We start from the raw sequence: 18,626 nt of genomic DNA, 5'->3' as shown, positions 1-18,626 counted from the left end.
GATAGCAAATTTAGTTTTATATATAGGATTGTAAGCATACACATCTAGGGATTACCCAGTAAACCACGAATATTTTATCTATTCCCCATAAAATACAGCTAACATATGGTTGTGGTACATCCCAGGCAGATGTCATTTAAAGCACACAACGGGAGGTGCTAGCAAAAGAAATACTCATTTGCAAAAGTAAACAGATAACCCTTCCAATATGATGTACCACAACCACACATGAGAAAAGTCAAGAACTTGTTTTATTTTAAAATAAACATTGAAGATACCCCCCCTTCCCCACCACCCTACAAAAAACTTTTGAATGTGGAATGTTCAACAACCTATGCATTTTAGTAGGTTACAAAACCAGCAAAAACTCCAGTTGTCTAATAATGAATGTTTGAGAATAGTTTTGCGTCTTGTTTTTTGTTTTTCTTTAGTACTGAGCACCTACTGGAAAAATTCCATAGCTAAAGGCTAATAAAACAAAATTCAATTTCTGCACAGAAAATACCATTCACTTAGTATTAGTAGCCTTTGCTGAATAGATGGGATTAATTCTCCATGAAGTCAAAGTGGGATATGACAAGCAGCATTAAGTTCATAGGCACACAGAACTAGTGCTCAAACTGCTAGCGCAAATTCCAACAGTACATGAATTACTAACTGTCATCTCCATCCAATGTGTGACTCTCCCTATGCATCTAAGTGAAGGAATCGCCACTTTGAATATAAATGCCTCCATGAGAAAAAGATAATTCAATTAGGGTTAGACAAAAAGATAAATGCAACTACTACAGAAATAGCTGCTGGAGATAACCATAAAATTTGAAACACTAACAATGCATGGGGTGAACCACATAAGCTGCTAGCTGTTGAACACCAGTGTTTCAAGATACAACTTTTATAAACATGTTTTATTTGTTTTGCTTATACCATCAGAACTGAAACTACTGTCTGTCATTTCCCTAAAGTAGGGAAATCAATCTAAAACACATACTGGTGCTTTGCAAAAGATAGCAATTTAAAAGGGTGGTAGCAGCAGGCATTTGATATTTTTCTTTTAAAAACCCTCAGGCTGCAGGAAAAACATGTGACCAAGAGTGTTATGATTATCCATTAGATATTTTCATCAGTACCTGTACCAATTTAGGTGACAATACAGCAAGACCCGAGGATTAGTGACAGACAATGTACATTATAAGGAATGATATATATACCAATCCTTACAAAAGTCATTGTCGAAGAAACTGTTAAGTGTTCAAAAAGGTATCTAAATACTTCACATTAAGTACAGAAGCGGCCATCCAGATTACATCCCATATTTGTTGCATATTTTTCAAAAAGTGCCAATCAAAGCCTAATTTTGCATTTTGGCTTTGTCTTATACAGTATCAGCTGTTAAAAAGCAATTTACATGTATTTTTAACCACAGTCATTTGGCCAGAGGATGAATGAATAGTGCTGTGTCAAAGCTGGTAGCCAGCCTTTTATATTAAGGGCCCATGCATAATGTGGTATGCATCTAAACGTTCAGTGCTCCAATTTAACTGGAAAAGCTGTGAAATGCAGTTGTTCTGCCAAACCACACTCCACTCCTTCTCGAAGGGAAATATTTTAGTTTTGTCAATTACCACTGAATAATTCTAAGGCTGATTTGTAGATTTTATCTGAAAAGTCAATCTTGCTTTTTCCAAGCCACTTCAAATAACTACGGAGATATCACCCTGTAAAGTGTATTATGTTTTACTCCTAAGCAAGGGTGAGGAATCTGAGTATCATGTGCAAGGCTCAAGATGACGCTTAGGACAGAACATGCAGAATAAAAATAGTTTCCTTCCATATCCAGGTAATATAAAGCTGACAATTGTAGTCCTGTCTTTATGGGATGAAAACAGTCCCTTTACAATAAGTTTCCTGAAAGGGAGAACAAATAGATAATAACTCTTCTGGTAACATATTATGGTACACTGGCCAGTGTGTTTTTGGCGTTTAAACATAATCCTGTGAATCAGATTAATTCACTTGCTGAGTGTTCATTTGCGGCATCCCTCTGTTGGGTCTTGGGGGCCCTCCACGACCTAGAAGACAAAAATGGCATTTGGTTTTTCTTTCAAATATTATTTGCTTTGCCTTCAAGCAGATTTTCATCTGAAGTCAAGAAGCATGTGGGCAGCTTGTCACCACATTATTAGGTTTAAGAGGTCAATTCTTCAGTGTTCACCTGTCCTGGAAGTTGTCATGCGCAAATTTGCTCATGTTCTCTAGCTAAAAGAAGAGCAGAGCTAATGGAGTATTCCACCAGTACTCATTCATTCATTCATTCAACAAGTATTTATTGAGTGCCTACTATGTGCCAGGCACTGTCATCAGGCGTTGGAAATAGATACAGCAGTGAAGACAGACAAGGTACCTGCTCTCATGGAGCTTACATTCTAGTGTACACTCTAGCTTACATTTCAGTAGTAAGTAACATCATACTATCAAAATTAATAAAAGCACCAGAATGAAAAACAGACCTTGTTACCTAAACTGTTAAAAAGAAACTACATAACATTCAAAATTGTATAATGACTTGTAACAGATAAAATAACTTTTTACATGCTGTTAAAACAGATTTTTAGCTACCAGTCAACTCAACTTTCATAGAATATGCTACAAGGTGAGAAAGAACATAACCCACATTCACATGCAAATATCCTTTGATACTTCAAGTCAGTAATTCCCAAGTGATCCATTAATTTAAAAATAAAATGCACCTTTTTGCTGGCCAGTTTCTACTAGCATTGAAATCAAAGTACTTTGCAATTCCTCCTTAATATACATTTTATACATGTTATGGCCAATATCTAGAGGAAACCTATTCAATTTAACTTCCCTTAAATCAGAGAACCATTTAGAACTTCAGATCATTATGAAATGCTACCTAATTGTTACACAGGTTGACTTCCTGCCCAAATAAGAAAACAGTTTTCCTAAGGTGATAGACAAAACCAGAAACTCTTTAAACGTGTAATTTTTAAATATATTTCAATAAGTTAGTTAGGATTTTGGATGTCTTATTTAAAAGTCAAATAATTTGACATTTATATCTACATTAGTGATCCAAATGCACCGAAATTTCAATTAGTTCTATCACTTCTAAATGGTTCTCTAAATGTAACTATGGCTTATCTGGCCATTAAAGGATTTCTGACCCTAAAATATAATATGCATGTTCAAAAATGAAAGAGGAATAATAAATTTATATAAATGTTCAATTTCATTCCAAAAATGTCTTACAAAAATGTTTCAGTAAGTACTTCCTAAAAACATTTAGCAGGTTTTAGGACCTGAAAAATAATTTGCAGTTGGAAAAACACTTTTTCTGAGGAGGAGAAATGTTCTAGTTTTCAAGACAATTTATATAGTAACAGGGAAAGTCATTCAAAAAATTAAATTTGGGTTCAAGAGAAGTTTTAGAAACAGAGCATTTCATTTAATCCCTAGCAACAAGTCTGGTAATAATGATAAATGTATTCCTAACATGTAACCTACATGCAGACTATGGAACAGCTCTTCCAAGGCCAGAACAGAAGCTCCACTTAGGAGCTAGGATCACCACCACAAAATATTACCTCGTGGGGCTCCCCGTGGTCCACTCTGCCCAGAGCCTCGCTTGAAATTCTGCTGATATCCATCCTAAAAGACAAGCTAGTTAGTACTGAAGAAAATGTAATTTTTAATGCTTACTCATCATCTTATCTATTCTTATTAACACAATAGAACACAAAATTCTTCCTCATTCTTTTATACATTTCAATATACCATAGCTAGAAGTTATTCTGTAATTGTACTTCTGTTATTCAAGAACATTCAATGAGATGTCTCTGCTCTTAAAATCATTTTTTTCTCCTACATAAACTTATTTTTATTCACGTATAATTAACATACATTATATTAGTTTCAGGTGTAAAACAGAATGACTCAACAATTCTATACATTTCTTAGTGCTCAAGGTAAGTTCACTCTTAATCTCCTTTATCTATTTCACTAATCCCCCTGTCCACCTCCCCCCTCTGTCAACTACCAAGTTTATTCTCCATTTAAGAGTGTCCATCTTTTGTTTCTTAAATTCCACATATGAGTGAAATCGTATGGTAGTTGTCTTTCTCTGACTTATTTCTCTTAGCGTCACACTCTCTAGGTCCATCCATGTTCCTGCAAATGGCAAGATTCCTTTCTTTTTTCTTTGTGGCTGAGTAATATTCCGTTATAGAAACCACATCTTCTTTATCCATTCATCTAGTGATGGACACTTGGGGTGCAGATATATCTTTCTGAATTAGTGTTTTCATTTTCTTTGGGTAGATACCCAGTAGTGGAATTACTGGTTCATATGGTAATTCTATTTTTAATTTTTTGAGGAACCTCCACACTGTTTTTCACAGTAACTGCACCAATTTGCAATCCCACCAACAGTGCACAAAACCATCCTGTTTTTAACCGACTCTATTAAATAAGTACCTATGTTGAGTGCTTAAGGAAAGCAAAAGTCATCATTTTTCATAATAAAGTTTCTTGTACAAAGGTACAAAATTAGCCCCAAACTACTTAATTACTGAAGTCCAAACAACCACATCACTCCATTTCATTGGGGTGTTTAGGTCAGGTTTACATTTTAAAGCAACTTCTACCTACCCGCTGATAGCCAGAGTAGTCCCGGGGAGCACTGAACTGAGACTGTGTATAACCACTGTTTGGAGTGTTAGAGAATGAAGGGCGGTAACCATCATATCCTCCTAAAATTTAGGACAAGAAAATAATTTTCTTATCTACACAAGGAATTTTTATTTCTTACTACTGACCAAGGGAAGAACTAAAAAACTGTAAGCCATGCTAGTTATTTAAACTAATTTCTAAGTTTCCTATCCTGATCCAATCTGTTCCTAAGTTTCTGAGTATTAACTTCCTTGGAAGAGGACATCTTACCCATTCATGCACACACGCACCCACCAAAAAAAATCCCCATGAAGTCTGATCATGTATGGAAAGCAATTATCACCTAGAGGACACAGAAGTCATGGATATGACACCTAAAAAAATTCATTCCTAATTTTGTCAATTTAAATGCCTATAACAGGACCGCTTAGGTGACTCAGTCAGTTAAGCACCTGCCTTCGACTGAGGTCATGATCTTGGGGTCCTGGAATGGAGCCCTGCATTGGGCTCCCTGATTAGCAAGGAGTCTGCTTTTCCCTCTCCCTCTGCCCCTCCCTCCGCCTATGCTTTCTCTTGTTCTCTCAAATAAATGAAATCTTTTAAAAAAAAATTTAACAATTGCCTGTAACATACTAAAAATGTTTAAGTTGTACATAAGACACTAATGCAGACAGATACGTATCTTTCCCAAAAACCATACAACATATTTCTATGTATTTCATAAATCAGAAAAAGAACATAAACTTGCTTTTTTTTTTTGTACCTCTGAATCCATTGGCAGGGCCCCTGTATCCATTCATCAAGCCTCTAGCACCACGGGAACCACCACGAGACACACCACGACTGTTGTAATAGGGCTGACTGCTACGTGGAAATCCAGTGTTCTGCTGGGGAGGCTGCTGGTGGTTACCAGTCACTTGATGGGGCTGGTCCTGGGAACCATGGTAGGTGCCAACCACTATAATAAAAAGAAAAAATTTACATATACACTCACCGCATACACACAGCTCATTACAACCTGTTCTCTCACATTTTCTGGTTTAAGAGGTGTCTTATACTTCCTCTTCAAATTGTCTTTAAATTTTCATATTAACAACAGTGAAACCTATACATTAGTTAAGTCATTAAGTCCCTATTTTTCTCTTACCCATACATTAATACAATTCTCCAACAATAATTCCAAACCTTTAGAAGCACACAAATGTGTGAGAGCACAAAATTCTATCCTTCCAAATGAAAAAAAAATCTGTATTATTAAACATCTTCTAAGAGGCATCTGCCTATTAGCACAAGAGACCCACAATAATTCAAAAGATCTTACACACTGGAAGAGTACAATTGCCATTTTGTATCACTTAATTATTTCTTTTCACTATAAAGCTCCTTAGGTATAAAAGCTTTCTTATCCTTTTAAATTTCCCTTGATACTTAGTGAAATATATAAAACCATGCTCTCCCATAGCTAGACAACCATATGGTGGAATATTCAGTCAATTATAAAGATAAATAAGCAGAGGCCTTCAACTTTTACCCCCCTTAATGCCTGATTCCATTTCAAGTACTTTTAAATACAACCAATTTAGAAGACAGTTAAATAGTACTCACACTGGCACTCAACCTGATGAGGTGAAGAGAAGATTCTAGAAGGTTCACACTAACCTTGCACACCCCCTCCTCCTTCCACAATGGGGAGAAGTCTAGAATCTAGGAATCTTCAAAAATTAAATCCTGAGGTACCTTTCTGGTATTACCCCAATGTTTATAATTCACAGGGGAGAAAAAACAGGATGCGAAGACTACCTTTGGAAGGTGAGGGAGGTAGAGACTAAAGGAAGGCCCACACTCCAGGAACAAAAACAATCAGCAGCCTCTTGCCAGCCCAAATCTCCCATGTTTAGGCAGAGAGAAAAGGTGGTGCAACTCTTGAAAAACTTCACCTGATATATTTTATATCCTGAAGAAACCCCAAACACATTTACCAGTTCTTAGAGTGCTATTTGGAGTGAATAAGCCCAAGTATGCCTAGGGAAAGGGGTCATGGCTCCTTTTTGAACTATGTAATTAATGGACCAATTACACTACTCACAGTGTGATCTTTCTACAGACTGTCTTTCACTACATTCCCCAAATTTAAAACTACAGCCAACTGTTATGATTACAGGTAACATTTTCTATCTAAAGAGATTCATTCACATGAATGTAGAGAGCGGTCAAAAGTGAAATTTCAACTCAACTTTATATCAGTAAGAATTTTATTAGTCTTGGTCAAATCTCACTGCAAGAAAACTCGTAGCAGTACAATTAAAGTGTGATCTTTATTTAAAAATACCAGAAATCAGGGCGCCTGGGTGGTTCAGTTGGTTAAGTGTCTGTCTGCCTTCAGCTCAAGTCATGATCCCAGGGTTCTGGGATCAAGCCCTCCACCTGTCTCCCTGCTCAGTGGGGAGTCTGCTTCTCCCTTTAGGCCCCGCCCCCAGGCTCATATGTTCATTCTCTCTCTCTCTCTCTCACAAAAATAAAATCTTTTAAAAAATATTAAAATACCAGAATTCCTTAAAAAAAAAAACGAACCAGAATTTCTATCGAAGTATTTGTATAGCATAAACTCTTTAGTCCATAAATAATAGCCAGATTCTTGCCATATTCCTTTTTCATGTTGTTCCTGTCTAGACACTACAATGTACGTGGAGCACATGAATTTGGGGCCTTTAGACATTGTGCTGACATGCCTATGAGTACATGGCAGCAACTAAAGGAGCCTGAGAGCATGAAGCCCAGTTTTATCACTCAGCAGCTGGACAGACAGCATAACGGATAAATATCAGATTGCAGCTGATTCAAACTCCCTACTAATTACTGGTGCTTAAAACTACAGGAAATATGTAAGAATTTAGTACTGAAAAATCCATAATGTTGATCCAAGTCTATCAAGAAATTGAACAATTAGAATATTTCATAGTTACTTAAATCAGTCTGATAAAATTAAACTATTAACTCCTATGATTTTAGAAAGGTCTGCTAGTTTTGTTATGGGATTCCAATAAACAACCTGGGATCTAAATAACCTAAACCTAAAGCAGGTTATTTCATCCCTTACAAAGTTAAGAAATCAATGATATCTCTATCTACATTATTGCAATGGGTGTGGTAACTAGCCAACTTATGAATGACCTTACTTGCCAACAAAGACTTTGTTTCAACCTTGTCTACCAAATATAGCTACCATGAGACTTTTGCATGTTTTATTCTAACTAGCACACTGACAACTGAGCCAACTCCTTACCGCTTCTTAACTTTGTATAACTGACTTACTACCTACCAGGTACCACGCTAGTTGGCTTCAATTAATTAGCAATTAAAAGTAAAGTTGATCATAATTTAAGTAACAAGTTTGGTTCCACTAAAATCATAGAATGAAACAGGGATATTATGAACGCTTACCAACCAAAAGAAAATTGGTATAAGGCCTCCAAAGAAAGTGCAGTAATTCACATACAATAAACATGGACTCGATTTAATTCAGGAACTATAATGAAAAATCCATAAGGTCTACTACTAAAACAAAAACTCTTGGACACTGATGCTCTGAAGTCTAACCTCTTCTAACACTGTCAATAACTGTGTTGGAAAGCAAGTAGCCAAGGAAGTGACACCAGCTTTCCTACCTGTTTGAAGCTGTTCTTGCTGAAGGTCTGTTTGTTCTACTTGGTGAGGCTGACTAGAAAAGCTCTGGTTATAACTGGCCTGGTACTGATTTTGCTGTTTCAAAGTTTCTGGTTCATTAACAGGAGGAACTGGGGCATTCATATTGAACACCTGTAAGTAAATAAAGTAAATGATTACTTCATCCCTTTATGCTAATAATTTCCCTACTTTTAACAAGGCAGACCTCAATGCTGGTTTTACCTCAAATGTAAATGCATTACAGAAGTCTCAAACACACACAGAACACTCTCTCTCTCTCTCTATATATATATATATATATTTATTTATATACACACATACACACCATATAGCACTTAAAGGACAGCATAAGAGGGTATCAAAATTTTAAAAGACACACAAATGAGCAGCCTTAGAAACGCTATTATAAATGAGAAAGCTTTATAAAGGATGCAAACCACTGATACAATATCACTTACAGAAATTAATTCTATGAACTTTGAGTTGAATATTTTATTCATTTACTTTTTATTTTTATTGACATTTTAATAAAAGTTAATATTTTAATATTTAACTCTATGAACTTTCCCATGAGCACCAATTGAGCTGTATCCCATTAATTACAGTATTTTCATCATCATTTTCTGGAAATCCTGCAATTTAGAGATGCTTACTGAAAAATCACAATGAACTATAATAATATGTTAAATTTACTATGAGAAACTTCAGTAAAATGAAAGATTAAGCAAATATGGAAAAATGTAGACAACTGTTAAATCAAGGTAATGATTTATATATAGATATAGCAGCAGTCTACTTTTCTGCATGTTTACTTTTGTTAACCAAAACAAAAGGATGAAACTATAAAAAAGGAAGATGTGAGCACATAACTCTAAGACTCAAATGTTATCTCTGGTAGCAGGAAAAATATTAGAGTTTATGTTCAATTAAATATACTCTACAATTTATCCTGGATAGATGCAAACTCAAATAGAAAGCTAATGAAGACTTTTTTGTTGAGACTCTGGCATGACCATAATACACACTAGGCATTTAATGTTAGTTCACTTAACTTACTTACCGTTTGCATGGACTGGAATGGAGCTGCATTTACATTGATTCCACTGCTATGTAATGGTTTGCTTGTCCCAGCCTGGAACACCTGAGGCTGAGAAGCAGCCGGAAGGGATGATGATGCTGTAGTCTGGTCTGTATTTAAAGAGATTGTTGCCTAAACACAAAATGAACAGATGCACTTTAGTGGTAAACTAAATTTAGCCAAGTCTACTATCCAACATTTAGTATGTTAAGAAATTCAACTATTTCTTAGGAGCAAAATACTGTATTGCATGCATTAGGTCCAAAAGAGTCACAATATTAACAGTAATTTACCTCTGCCCAATTCATAAATAAGTGCCTCATTAAGTTTATGTTACCCAGTAACAGACACTTGCCTGAATCTGGTCAATTGGTTCCTTTTGTGGTCGTTGCTCGGCAGCATGAGAAGGCTGGTACAAGGGTTGAGATGCTGTATACCCCTCACTTGTGGATGAAACCAAAGGAACCTACACAGAAGTAAAGCAATCAAAGCTGCTTTCTGTTATAAACTCTAACACCGAAAGGGCTAAGAAACAGATATACCTGTTAAAGAGACTATAAAACCTAACAGCTGCAAAAAATACATCTAATATTAAAGCTGAAAGTTATGGAGTTCCCCAAAATGCTTCTAAATGGCAATATCTACAATAATTTTAGAATTATGACATTTAAATGTCTTCTCAAACCCTACTCAGTTCAAAACAAAAAAGCATCTTCCTTCCTTATAATAAACTATTATAAACATGAGACTTAACAAAAAACAGTATGTTTTAAGTTATTAAAACAAAAGTAAATGTAACATGGAAATAAAGGCTGACAGCTACCATGCCAGACTCGGACAATGATAAAATTCATACCTGACTTTCATAAGCCAGTTAAAGAAAGAGACCCAAGAACTGATTAAAAACAAACCTGCAGCAATATTTGTCACTCTCACCTGTGTAGCTTCTGGTTGTACAGGAACTTGATTAGGTTGAGCAAGTCTAGATTCAGAATGAACTGTAAAATTGACCAAAAAAAAAAAAAAAACCCATTATCCAAAAATCAAATTTCTTCAGAGAACATTTCTATAGCGAAATCCTAAAAAAACTTTAGTGATCACGAAAATAAATTGGAAAAGTATAGATAGGATTTTAGCTTTCAAGTGGGCATTTTGGCTTCCTGGTAGTCCTTATTAGTCAAGCTTCACAATGGCTTTCATTTTGAGTTCTGCTAAGGTAAAGTAAGACATCAGTGAAAAAATACTAACAAAGAAGTATAGAGCAGAACAGGCAAGAATCAATGCCACAGTTATCCATGAAAAAGAGCCTTTTAAAGTGGTAACTACAAGTAGCATTACCCTTACTTAACACCTTATATAGGTAATATTCGGTAATATTTTAACATTATCAACTTTCAACATAATCTTAAATGTTTCCACAGGAAAAAATAAGAATACACCTTTAAAAAACCTATATTCAATTCAGTGTGCAAACTGTCAACTCCCACCAGTCTTCTCCCTTCCCCAACCAGAGTTGAAGAATCAAATATGGAGGATCTGTGGTCAGTCATTTAGAAATCACCCATTTTCATTGGAGAAGCTAATGAACTCAGCATTAACTGAGTATCTACATGGCTTACAGGTCCCTTCAATGCTGTATGTGTTGATTTTGGCACAATTTTCAAGCTATAAAAACTGTGTTGTCTTCCTCTGGTAGAACTTGGAAAATGAACACTAATAACTCTGATTCCTTTCCAGAAGGCGTAACCCTGATTTGTTTCCTAATTCTTGGTAAAAATGTTAGAGATACAAGCTCCCTTTACTTTGGAGAAATCCTAACTACCTTACCAAATTAATGGTATCATTAAACATGCTTTCACTCAACAACTCCTTTTATGACACTGAAGATTTATATGACATTAAAAATAAGTTATTTTCTATAGTTCCCCTTTTGTGCCCTTAATGATGACACGTTCTGGGGGATAAAACAAGACTCAAAATTACTAATGGTCCAGGAGAAAAATGGTCCACTTAACTGAGTACAAGACACCAACAACTTTATTGTTATTTCTAATAATGGTGTAAAGACTAGTAAAAGTTTGAAACTTCAACTGTCTTTTGGCCTTATCTTCCCCTTTCCTCTTAAACATCTCCCCTTAACCACTTCACTGTTGCATCTTTTATTTAAGTAGTAAAATGTTCAGAAATTCTCCTACAAAGCTGCAAGCATCCTTCAGAGAAAGACACTTCTATTATTTTTATGCTTAATTTTGAAATTTAAAAAGCCAAGCAAAATTTTATATAAATTATAGTAACAAGCAAAATTGGTCTATAGTGTTACAGATCAGGAAATGGTTCCCACAGGGCTGGAAGAGAGGGTATCTAGTGACTGAAAGGGGACACAAATAGGCTTCTGAGGTACAGTACAGGTTAATGTTCCATTTCTGGGTGCTGGTGTGTTCAGTCCGTGAAACTCATCAAACTACATTTGCACGTACTTAAGTCTATGTATGACAATAAAAGGCTTAAAAAAGCAACAGAACTACAGTTATTCATATTACAGGGAAAAACAGTAACATTTCTTATCAAATTAAAAGACACAAGATCCAAAAGTTAAGCAAACATTAAAAGGAAAAAATTAATTTTCACATATTTTACAAAACCTGAAAACACTGGCCCCATATCTCATTTAAGTATATACCATTACTAACCCGGAGGGCAAACCAGCTGGGGCATGTCCATGTTTTGTGTTGGATTCATAGGCTGTGCAGATACAATGGCAGGATCAAGTGTCTGGTTTTCAAAATCCAGCATTGAATCCTGCAAGTCAGGATATAATGGAATTAAATTAAATAATGTAAACACTTAAACTTTCGGTTAGAGTTTGACTCAACTGTACCTACCTGTATGAAATTATAGGGCCCCTGCATTTGAGCCATAAGGTCCTGGACTCGCTGTCTTCTCACAAGGGGATCTGCTTGAGCCACTGGAGTCAACGAGTGGGGCTCTGGTACTGAAGGAGATGCAGCCTGAGGTTGCTGCTGGAGTGAATTTACCACCTAAAGGGGAAAAAGAGGGGAGAGATGCAGACTGTGAGAATGCAAGAGCTCCATTCATTACCATCATGACAGGTCCCCAAACTATATATGGCACTATACTATAAACAAAAGAGTAGGCTTTAATGTAGTTACTCAAACTGACCATAATTATAAATTTAACATTTAATGCTATCACTTCTAGAGTGTTCTCAATTCCACAGGATCACTATGTAGCATTTCAGATTTACATTATAACCTGCTTTTTCAAAGATTACCCGTGCTTGCTTCCTAAAAGAATGTATTGTGCTTAAACCGCTATGCCTTCTATAATAATTAAATCTGTATTTATCTCAGTACCTGATATACAGTCAGCACTCAAGAAAAGTTAGTTATTATTATCATCAAACTTGAGTTCCTACCATTTCAGTCTCTCTGCCAATACCATAGGATCAAGCCCTATCACCTATCTAACTTACTACAAAAGCCAAAGCTCACTATATCTACCTTTTTCCTAGCTCTAATTTCTCCAATTATCTAGTAATTCCCTGCTCTTCCGGGAAATCTCACTAATTTTTATTATATCAAATTTACAGTCTGTCTGGCTTTTAAACCTGGGCAAGTCATACCTGGTGAGCCTGGATAAATCACAACCTTATTTCTCTTATAAGCAATAGTGAGATAACAATCACTCCCTAAATTGTTATGATGACCAACTAACCTGTCATCTACATCGGGTTGCTCAAAACTTCCTTAGAATTCCACTTGGCTAGCCTTTGAAAGGCCCTACCTACCACGTACTTACGAACAAACCATACTGGCACATTACTAAGTATGATAATATACTTTTCTCTCCTAATAAAAACCAAAAAGTACTACTAAGCACTGTTCCTTCCCAAACTTTCCTACTATGCCAACACATACCTTTCATTCCTAATGTTCAATTAAACAAATATGCTAATAATTCATTTCTACCCCTATATGCATGCTAATATATACCTATTCCCTCACTCTCCTAAAAACATACACCAAATCTACTTAATCAAAGCCCAGGAGGTTTGCATCCCTCTTATATAAATCACCATTCTACAGATCTTTTAGATCTATTGTTCCTCTAACCCTCACTCTAATATTTCTGAACTGCCTTGCATAATTCAGCAAATACATACTGTCTTGCTAGGGCTTCATGGGACACTGTTTTCATCCAAACTAGATAACTTTCTAGAGTACAGGGCAAGTTCTTTACTCAATCTATCAATGTGCATTTTGGCACATCAATAAAGAGCTAAAGGTACTCATACAATTACACCTTTGGAGAACGATCTTGATGGGATAATAATATTAAAGAGAAAAATATTAGTCACAGTTGAAAACTATTTTTTCTGTACTTCAGATATATAAAAGAAGTAACCTAAAAGAGGATGGAAAGGATGGCAAGGACCAACTTGCTAAAGCATTTGTTTTTCTCTTATAGGTAACACAGCACCATCAAGAGTTTCAAGTAAAAGTAATTAAAAGTAATTTTCCTAATAATTGATCTATGGAAGTGAATAGGATAGCCTGGGGCAGTCAGAAAAGAAAAATATGAAGGGGGCACCTGAACTAGACATGAGGACCTGAAAAAAAGATTATGTCAATTGAGGAACAGAATTAAGAAACACTAGAGAAGTCTAGAGCATTAGGGAGAAGGAGTCTAAAGATGACACTCCAACATATCCCTTGGAAAGTGGGCCTTTCTGACGGCTATACATGTGGGTGCCCAGATTTTTAGAGCAACCTGGTATCAACAACACATAAATCATGTACTCTAATAACCCTAAGTTAAAATAACTTTATATAAATTCTCTATAACTGGATCAGCAAAGAGATTCTATTAAACATCCACAGGTATAAATAATCTTTTAAACATAATGTTCTTGTTGTGTTAGTAAGTTTGTTATGATAATAAATGTACTAAAATGCAAAAGACTAACAATCTTAATTTGTTCTTAGGAGATAAAAATTACTAATAAAAACAAAAGATATCAACCTTGCAACCGAGAGAACTCTTACCTCAACTGTTTCGACTGTCCACTCATCTACCTGCTCCTTTTCACCACTGCTGAACTGTGTTTCTGCCATAAATTGTCTATTTACATACTGCAAAGCAAAGTAAATGTTTGAGAGTTCTGCTTGAAAGACAGAAAAAGAAAGCTAGCATTAAATAAAAATCATACCTCTGTTGATTCAACTTCACTTTGTTCAGTGTATTCTTCTGCTGGCTCAGGTTCTAAGAGGTTAAAAGATGACAGAAATGAAGAGTAAGAAAATCATTTTAAAATTAACAATTCATTTAAACTCCAAATAAGTTAGCAGTTTACTATCAAATAGCCGGAATTTATTTACAAAGTTATAGTTAACAGAAGTTTCTGTATTTTAATCATTCTTACAATAATGTATTTAGAAGGAGTTTTCTTAACCATTTACTCCAGAATGAATTAGGTTCAAGAGTAGTTATTCTGGATTAGGTATAACGCCAATAAAGAGTTAAGTTAAAACCTCTCTCTCTAGCCTTAGAAGTAATATTATAAAGTAGCATACAGATTAAAAATCTTTTTTTTTTTTTAAAGATTTATTTATTTATTTGACAGAGACAGAGACAGAGACAGCCAGCGAGAGAGGGAACACAAGCAGGGGGAGTGGGAGAGGAAGAAGCAGGCTCATAGCGGAGGAGCCTGATGTGGGGCTCAATCCCAGAATGCCGGGATCACGCCCTGAGCCGAAGGCAGACGCTTAACCGCTGTGCCACCCAGGCGCCCCCAGATTAAAAATCTTAACTATTTTAATCAGTTGGTGAAAGTAAAGGTGGGGAGAAGACTTCCTTATGTTGATCTGCAACCATAAATTCCGCCAATGTGCAATCTTCCCTTCTAGTTTCAACCTAATAGCTAACACTTGCCTAAGTGCTTACTATGTGGCAGATACCATATACATACTTCATATACTGCTTTCTAAACAGAACCGGAGGTACAGAGAAATTCAGTCACTTGCCCAAAGTTACAGAGCTAATGAGAGTCAAAGCCAAGATTTCAATCCAGGCAGTCTGATTCAAGAATCCATGCTTTTTAACCACTACAAAATTTATGCTCTGACAATGCTTCCAATGGTACTCAGAATTTTATTTATCAACTTATCAAAAAGTACTCCTGGTGAGTGCTTACCTACCTATTAGTTTATGCTAGGTGTTAAAGTTAATTGGAAAAGAACCCTTTTCCATTGAGATTATTTATAATTCAAGATTAAAGAGTTATAATCACCCCAACATTTAAAATACACACAGACATATATGCACACACGTGCCCTAATGCTATTCATCACTTCACACACTAGCATGGGAAACAACGGTAAATCTGGGCATGTCAGCCACGATGTACTTCAAAAGCCGTACAACATTTCCCCTCACCTATACTCCAGCCCAGCAATTCTGCAACAACAACAACAAAAATCAGTTTGTAATAGTGATCCAGTTGAACATTTGTACCAGTAAGTAAATGACTGATATTTGGGGTGGGGGGGGAGGTGGGCAGAGGAAGAGGGAGAAAATCTTTACAGGCTCCACACCTAGCATGGAGCCAGATTCAGGGCTCTATCTCACAACCCTGAGATCATGACCTGAGCCGTAATCACGAGTGGGACGCTCAACGAACTGAGCCACCCAGATGCCCCTAAATGACTGATATTTAATACCTCTGAGAATAACTCTTAATACGGTTTTAATATTTTGTCATGCTTAAAGTTTCACTAAAAACCTCAATGTGCACATGTAACTAAGTAAATGTATAGCTTGAACTTGTGGCAAAAGAAGTAAAACTAGAACTATAAACTAAAGCTTATATCCACCTAAGTACTTACCAGCTTCAGCTACCTGGTCTTCAACTGTAGGTGCTGAGGCTGCCTCTTCCTCCTCACAGAGCCCATTCTGGTGGTTGTGAGTGCTGTCAAAGTAGTTTGACTGGAAAACACGCTCAACAATTTCCTTTAGAGCTTTATCTAAAAATTGAATATGAATTATAAAGTTAGACCATCTCAGGATGCAGGACTTGAATAAGATTCAACATGCTACAAAATATTGCTCTAAGAAAAAACCTTATCAACTGTTACTGAAACATAAATATAAAAAACATTAAAGTCCACCAACAATAGAAATTATGGAATGATAGAGAACAAGAAGAACCTATCAGTATTAAACTTTATACACTTAAAGGAAGTTAGTTCAAAACAAAAAGCTGATAATTATCATTTAGTCATTAAGTATGTATTTAATACCTACCTATATGTTGGGCAATGTGGTAGGCAATGGGGCTACAACAAGATTTGTAAAAGATACAGTATCTGCCCTCCCTAAGTTTATAGTCCAATAGGTAAGAGTTATCAGATACAAAAACAGTAAAATCACATCAATGAAAAGTACTACACAGAGGTACAATGGATTGGACCTAAGCAGGAAGAAACACGAGAGGCTTTCCTGGTGTGTTAAGTGCTGCAAGAGCATAGATCTGGAAGATGAGTTGTAGAAAGGAGAGAAGTGTTTCAAGGCAGAAACAACAGCATTTACAAAGCTCTGTATAAAGAGAAAGGGTGCCAAATACCAGAAAATGAAAGCATGTGCTATGGCTGAGGCATAGGGAGTAAGAAAAAAATAAAGAAAAGACGAGTCTGGTAAGTGCCAGAACATGCAAGGTCTTTAAGTTAAAGACAACTGTATGTAAAATATAATTAAAAGAAAGCCATTAAAGGAATTTAAAGAGGGATTGGAAGGGTGGATTCAGTTAACAGATTGCATTAAAAAAGAAACAGGCAGAAAAGTGGAAGAGAAAAAGAAGTAGATAGATTCAAAAGATATTTAAAAGGCAAAACTGTCAGAATTTGGTACACCTGGATATAAGGGGGCAGGGCAGCAGGTGAAGGTATGTGTCAAGAATTAATCTCAATTTCCTGGCTTTATATAGCACATGCAGAATGTGCCTATGTATGTAGAATGTATTTATTCCCTAATTGGTCACTTTACAGAAAAATAAAACTTCAAGGACAGTATCACAATATCATAAAGTTAATCCTGTTAACAATAAAACTAACAACTTTTTGAAAGAACATTTCATGTTTCCCTTCCTCTGCATCAGAGAGGGTCATAACTAAGAACTATTTGATTTTAAAAACTTATGCATGAAAACTAAATGCACATAAAAACACCAATTTGAGCTCATTAGTACCTTTTCATTAGTAATAAAGATGCTACATTCCTAAGATTAGTGAACAAGACTAGGCAGAAAATAACACCAAAATAAGCTACAAGCTTAGACATTTAACCCATTACTCCTCAGTAGTGCTCATGAAAATTTGATCAGGCTTGACCTAAAACTACTTTTTTCAGCTAACAAGTTTATAAACACATGTAGATTTCTTTCTATTCAAACTTCAAATGATAAATTCAGTACATATTTGGTGCAGAACTAAAATTAAGAAGCCAAAATAATTTTTTTACAAAGACATACAGTAAACAACACAAGTCAACAAACCAAGAAAATTATTTCTTACATGAAAAGATACAAAAAGGTTGGTTCCTCATATCTGATTTACCCATTTCCTTAAAGCAAATAACTCCAAATTACATCATACAATTTTGCCACTTAAAGCTTTTTATCCAATTTTTCACCAGACATCTAAAAATAAGGTATAAACACGGATACTTTTACCTTAATATGTTCAAAATCTACTTCCCTAAATCAACTTTATAAATAGCAAAGATAAGAACCTGTTCCTTTATTTACTAAGGAAATAAACCCAAAACTCCTAATTTACTGAGGTAGTAAAGCTTAAATGCCCCTTTATTTTCTTTAAAATCAATATGCACTGCACATTTGAGGTTAAGGTCTTAAAAAAAAAATTAATGTCCTCAAATTAGCAGGAGTCTAAAAAAAAAAAACTAAAGGACGAAGGCAAGGACCATGAGTAAAATGTATGACATACAGTAAGTATTTTTAACAAAATTTCAAAATTAAGGGAAAAAAACAGTCCCTGTCTAATACCAACAACTCTGAAAAGTCTATTTGGTGTTAATCTGTCCACTTCAAGCAGGGTAAGTTATAAACAAAACCATGTTAAGTTAGGGCTCGCATCTC

General features: G+C 35.5%; 1 protein-coding gene across 2 annotated transcripts in view; it reads right to left on the bottom strand.

Annotated features, from left to right (window-relative positions):
* Nucleotides 1-233: 233 nt before the first annotated feature.
* CAPRIN1 (cell cycle associated protein 1) overlaps nt 234-18,626 on the bottom strand; it is a 36,933-nt gene continuing 18,540 nt past the window's right edge. Inside the window, exons 7-20 of one of the 2 annotated variants that reach the window (XM_045808517.2) lie at nt 16,360-16,497; nt 15,911-15,931; nt 14,685-14,737; nt 14,521-14,607; nt 12,337-12,492; nt 12,145-12,253; nt 10,391-10,452; nt 9,810-9,920; nt 9,437-9,586; nt 8,358-8,508; nt 5,456-5,650; nt 4,672-4,772; nt 3,609-3,672; nt 234-2,072 (exon numbers count right to left, since the gene is read on the bottom strand). In XM_045808517.2, coding sequence (XP_045664473.1) covers nt 2,008-2,072; nt 3,609-3,672; nt 4,672-4,772; nt 5,456-5,650; nt 8,358-8,508; nt 9,437-9,586; nt 9,810-9,920; nt 10,391-10,452; nt 12,145-12,253; nt 12,337-12,492; nt 14,521-14,607; nt 14,685-14,737; nt 15,911-15,931; nt 16,360-16,497 — 1,463 coding nt within the window. In that variant the 3' untranslated portion in view covers nt 234-2,007. The remainder of the gene's footprint in view (nt 2,073-3,608; nt 3,673-4,671; nt 4,773-5,455; nt 5,651-8,357; nt 8,509-9,436; nt 9,587-9,809; nt 9,921-10,390; nt 10,453-12,144; nt 12,254-12,336; nt 12,493-14,520; nt 14,608-14,684; nt 14,738-15,910; nt 15,932-16,359; nt 16,498-18,626) is intronic. The other variant, XM_045808518.2, reaches the window with a different exon arrangement.

This window comes from Ursus americanus, chromosome 24 (assembly GCF_024610735.1).
Source record: "Ursus americanus isolate L20-20 chromosome 24, mUrsAme1.1.p, whole genome shotgun sequence".
In the NCBI taxonomy this organism is placed as follows: domain Eukaryota; kingdom Metazoa; phylum Chordata; class Mammalia; order Carnivora; family Ursidae; genus Ursus; species Ursus americanus.
Note: the sequence above shows the minus strand (reverse complement) of the source record. Positions and strands in the feature narration are given on the sequence as shown.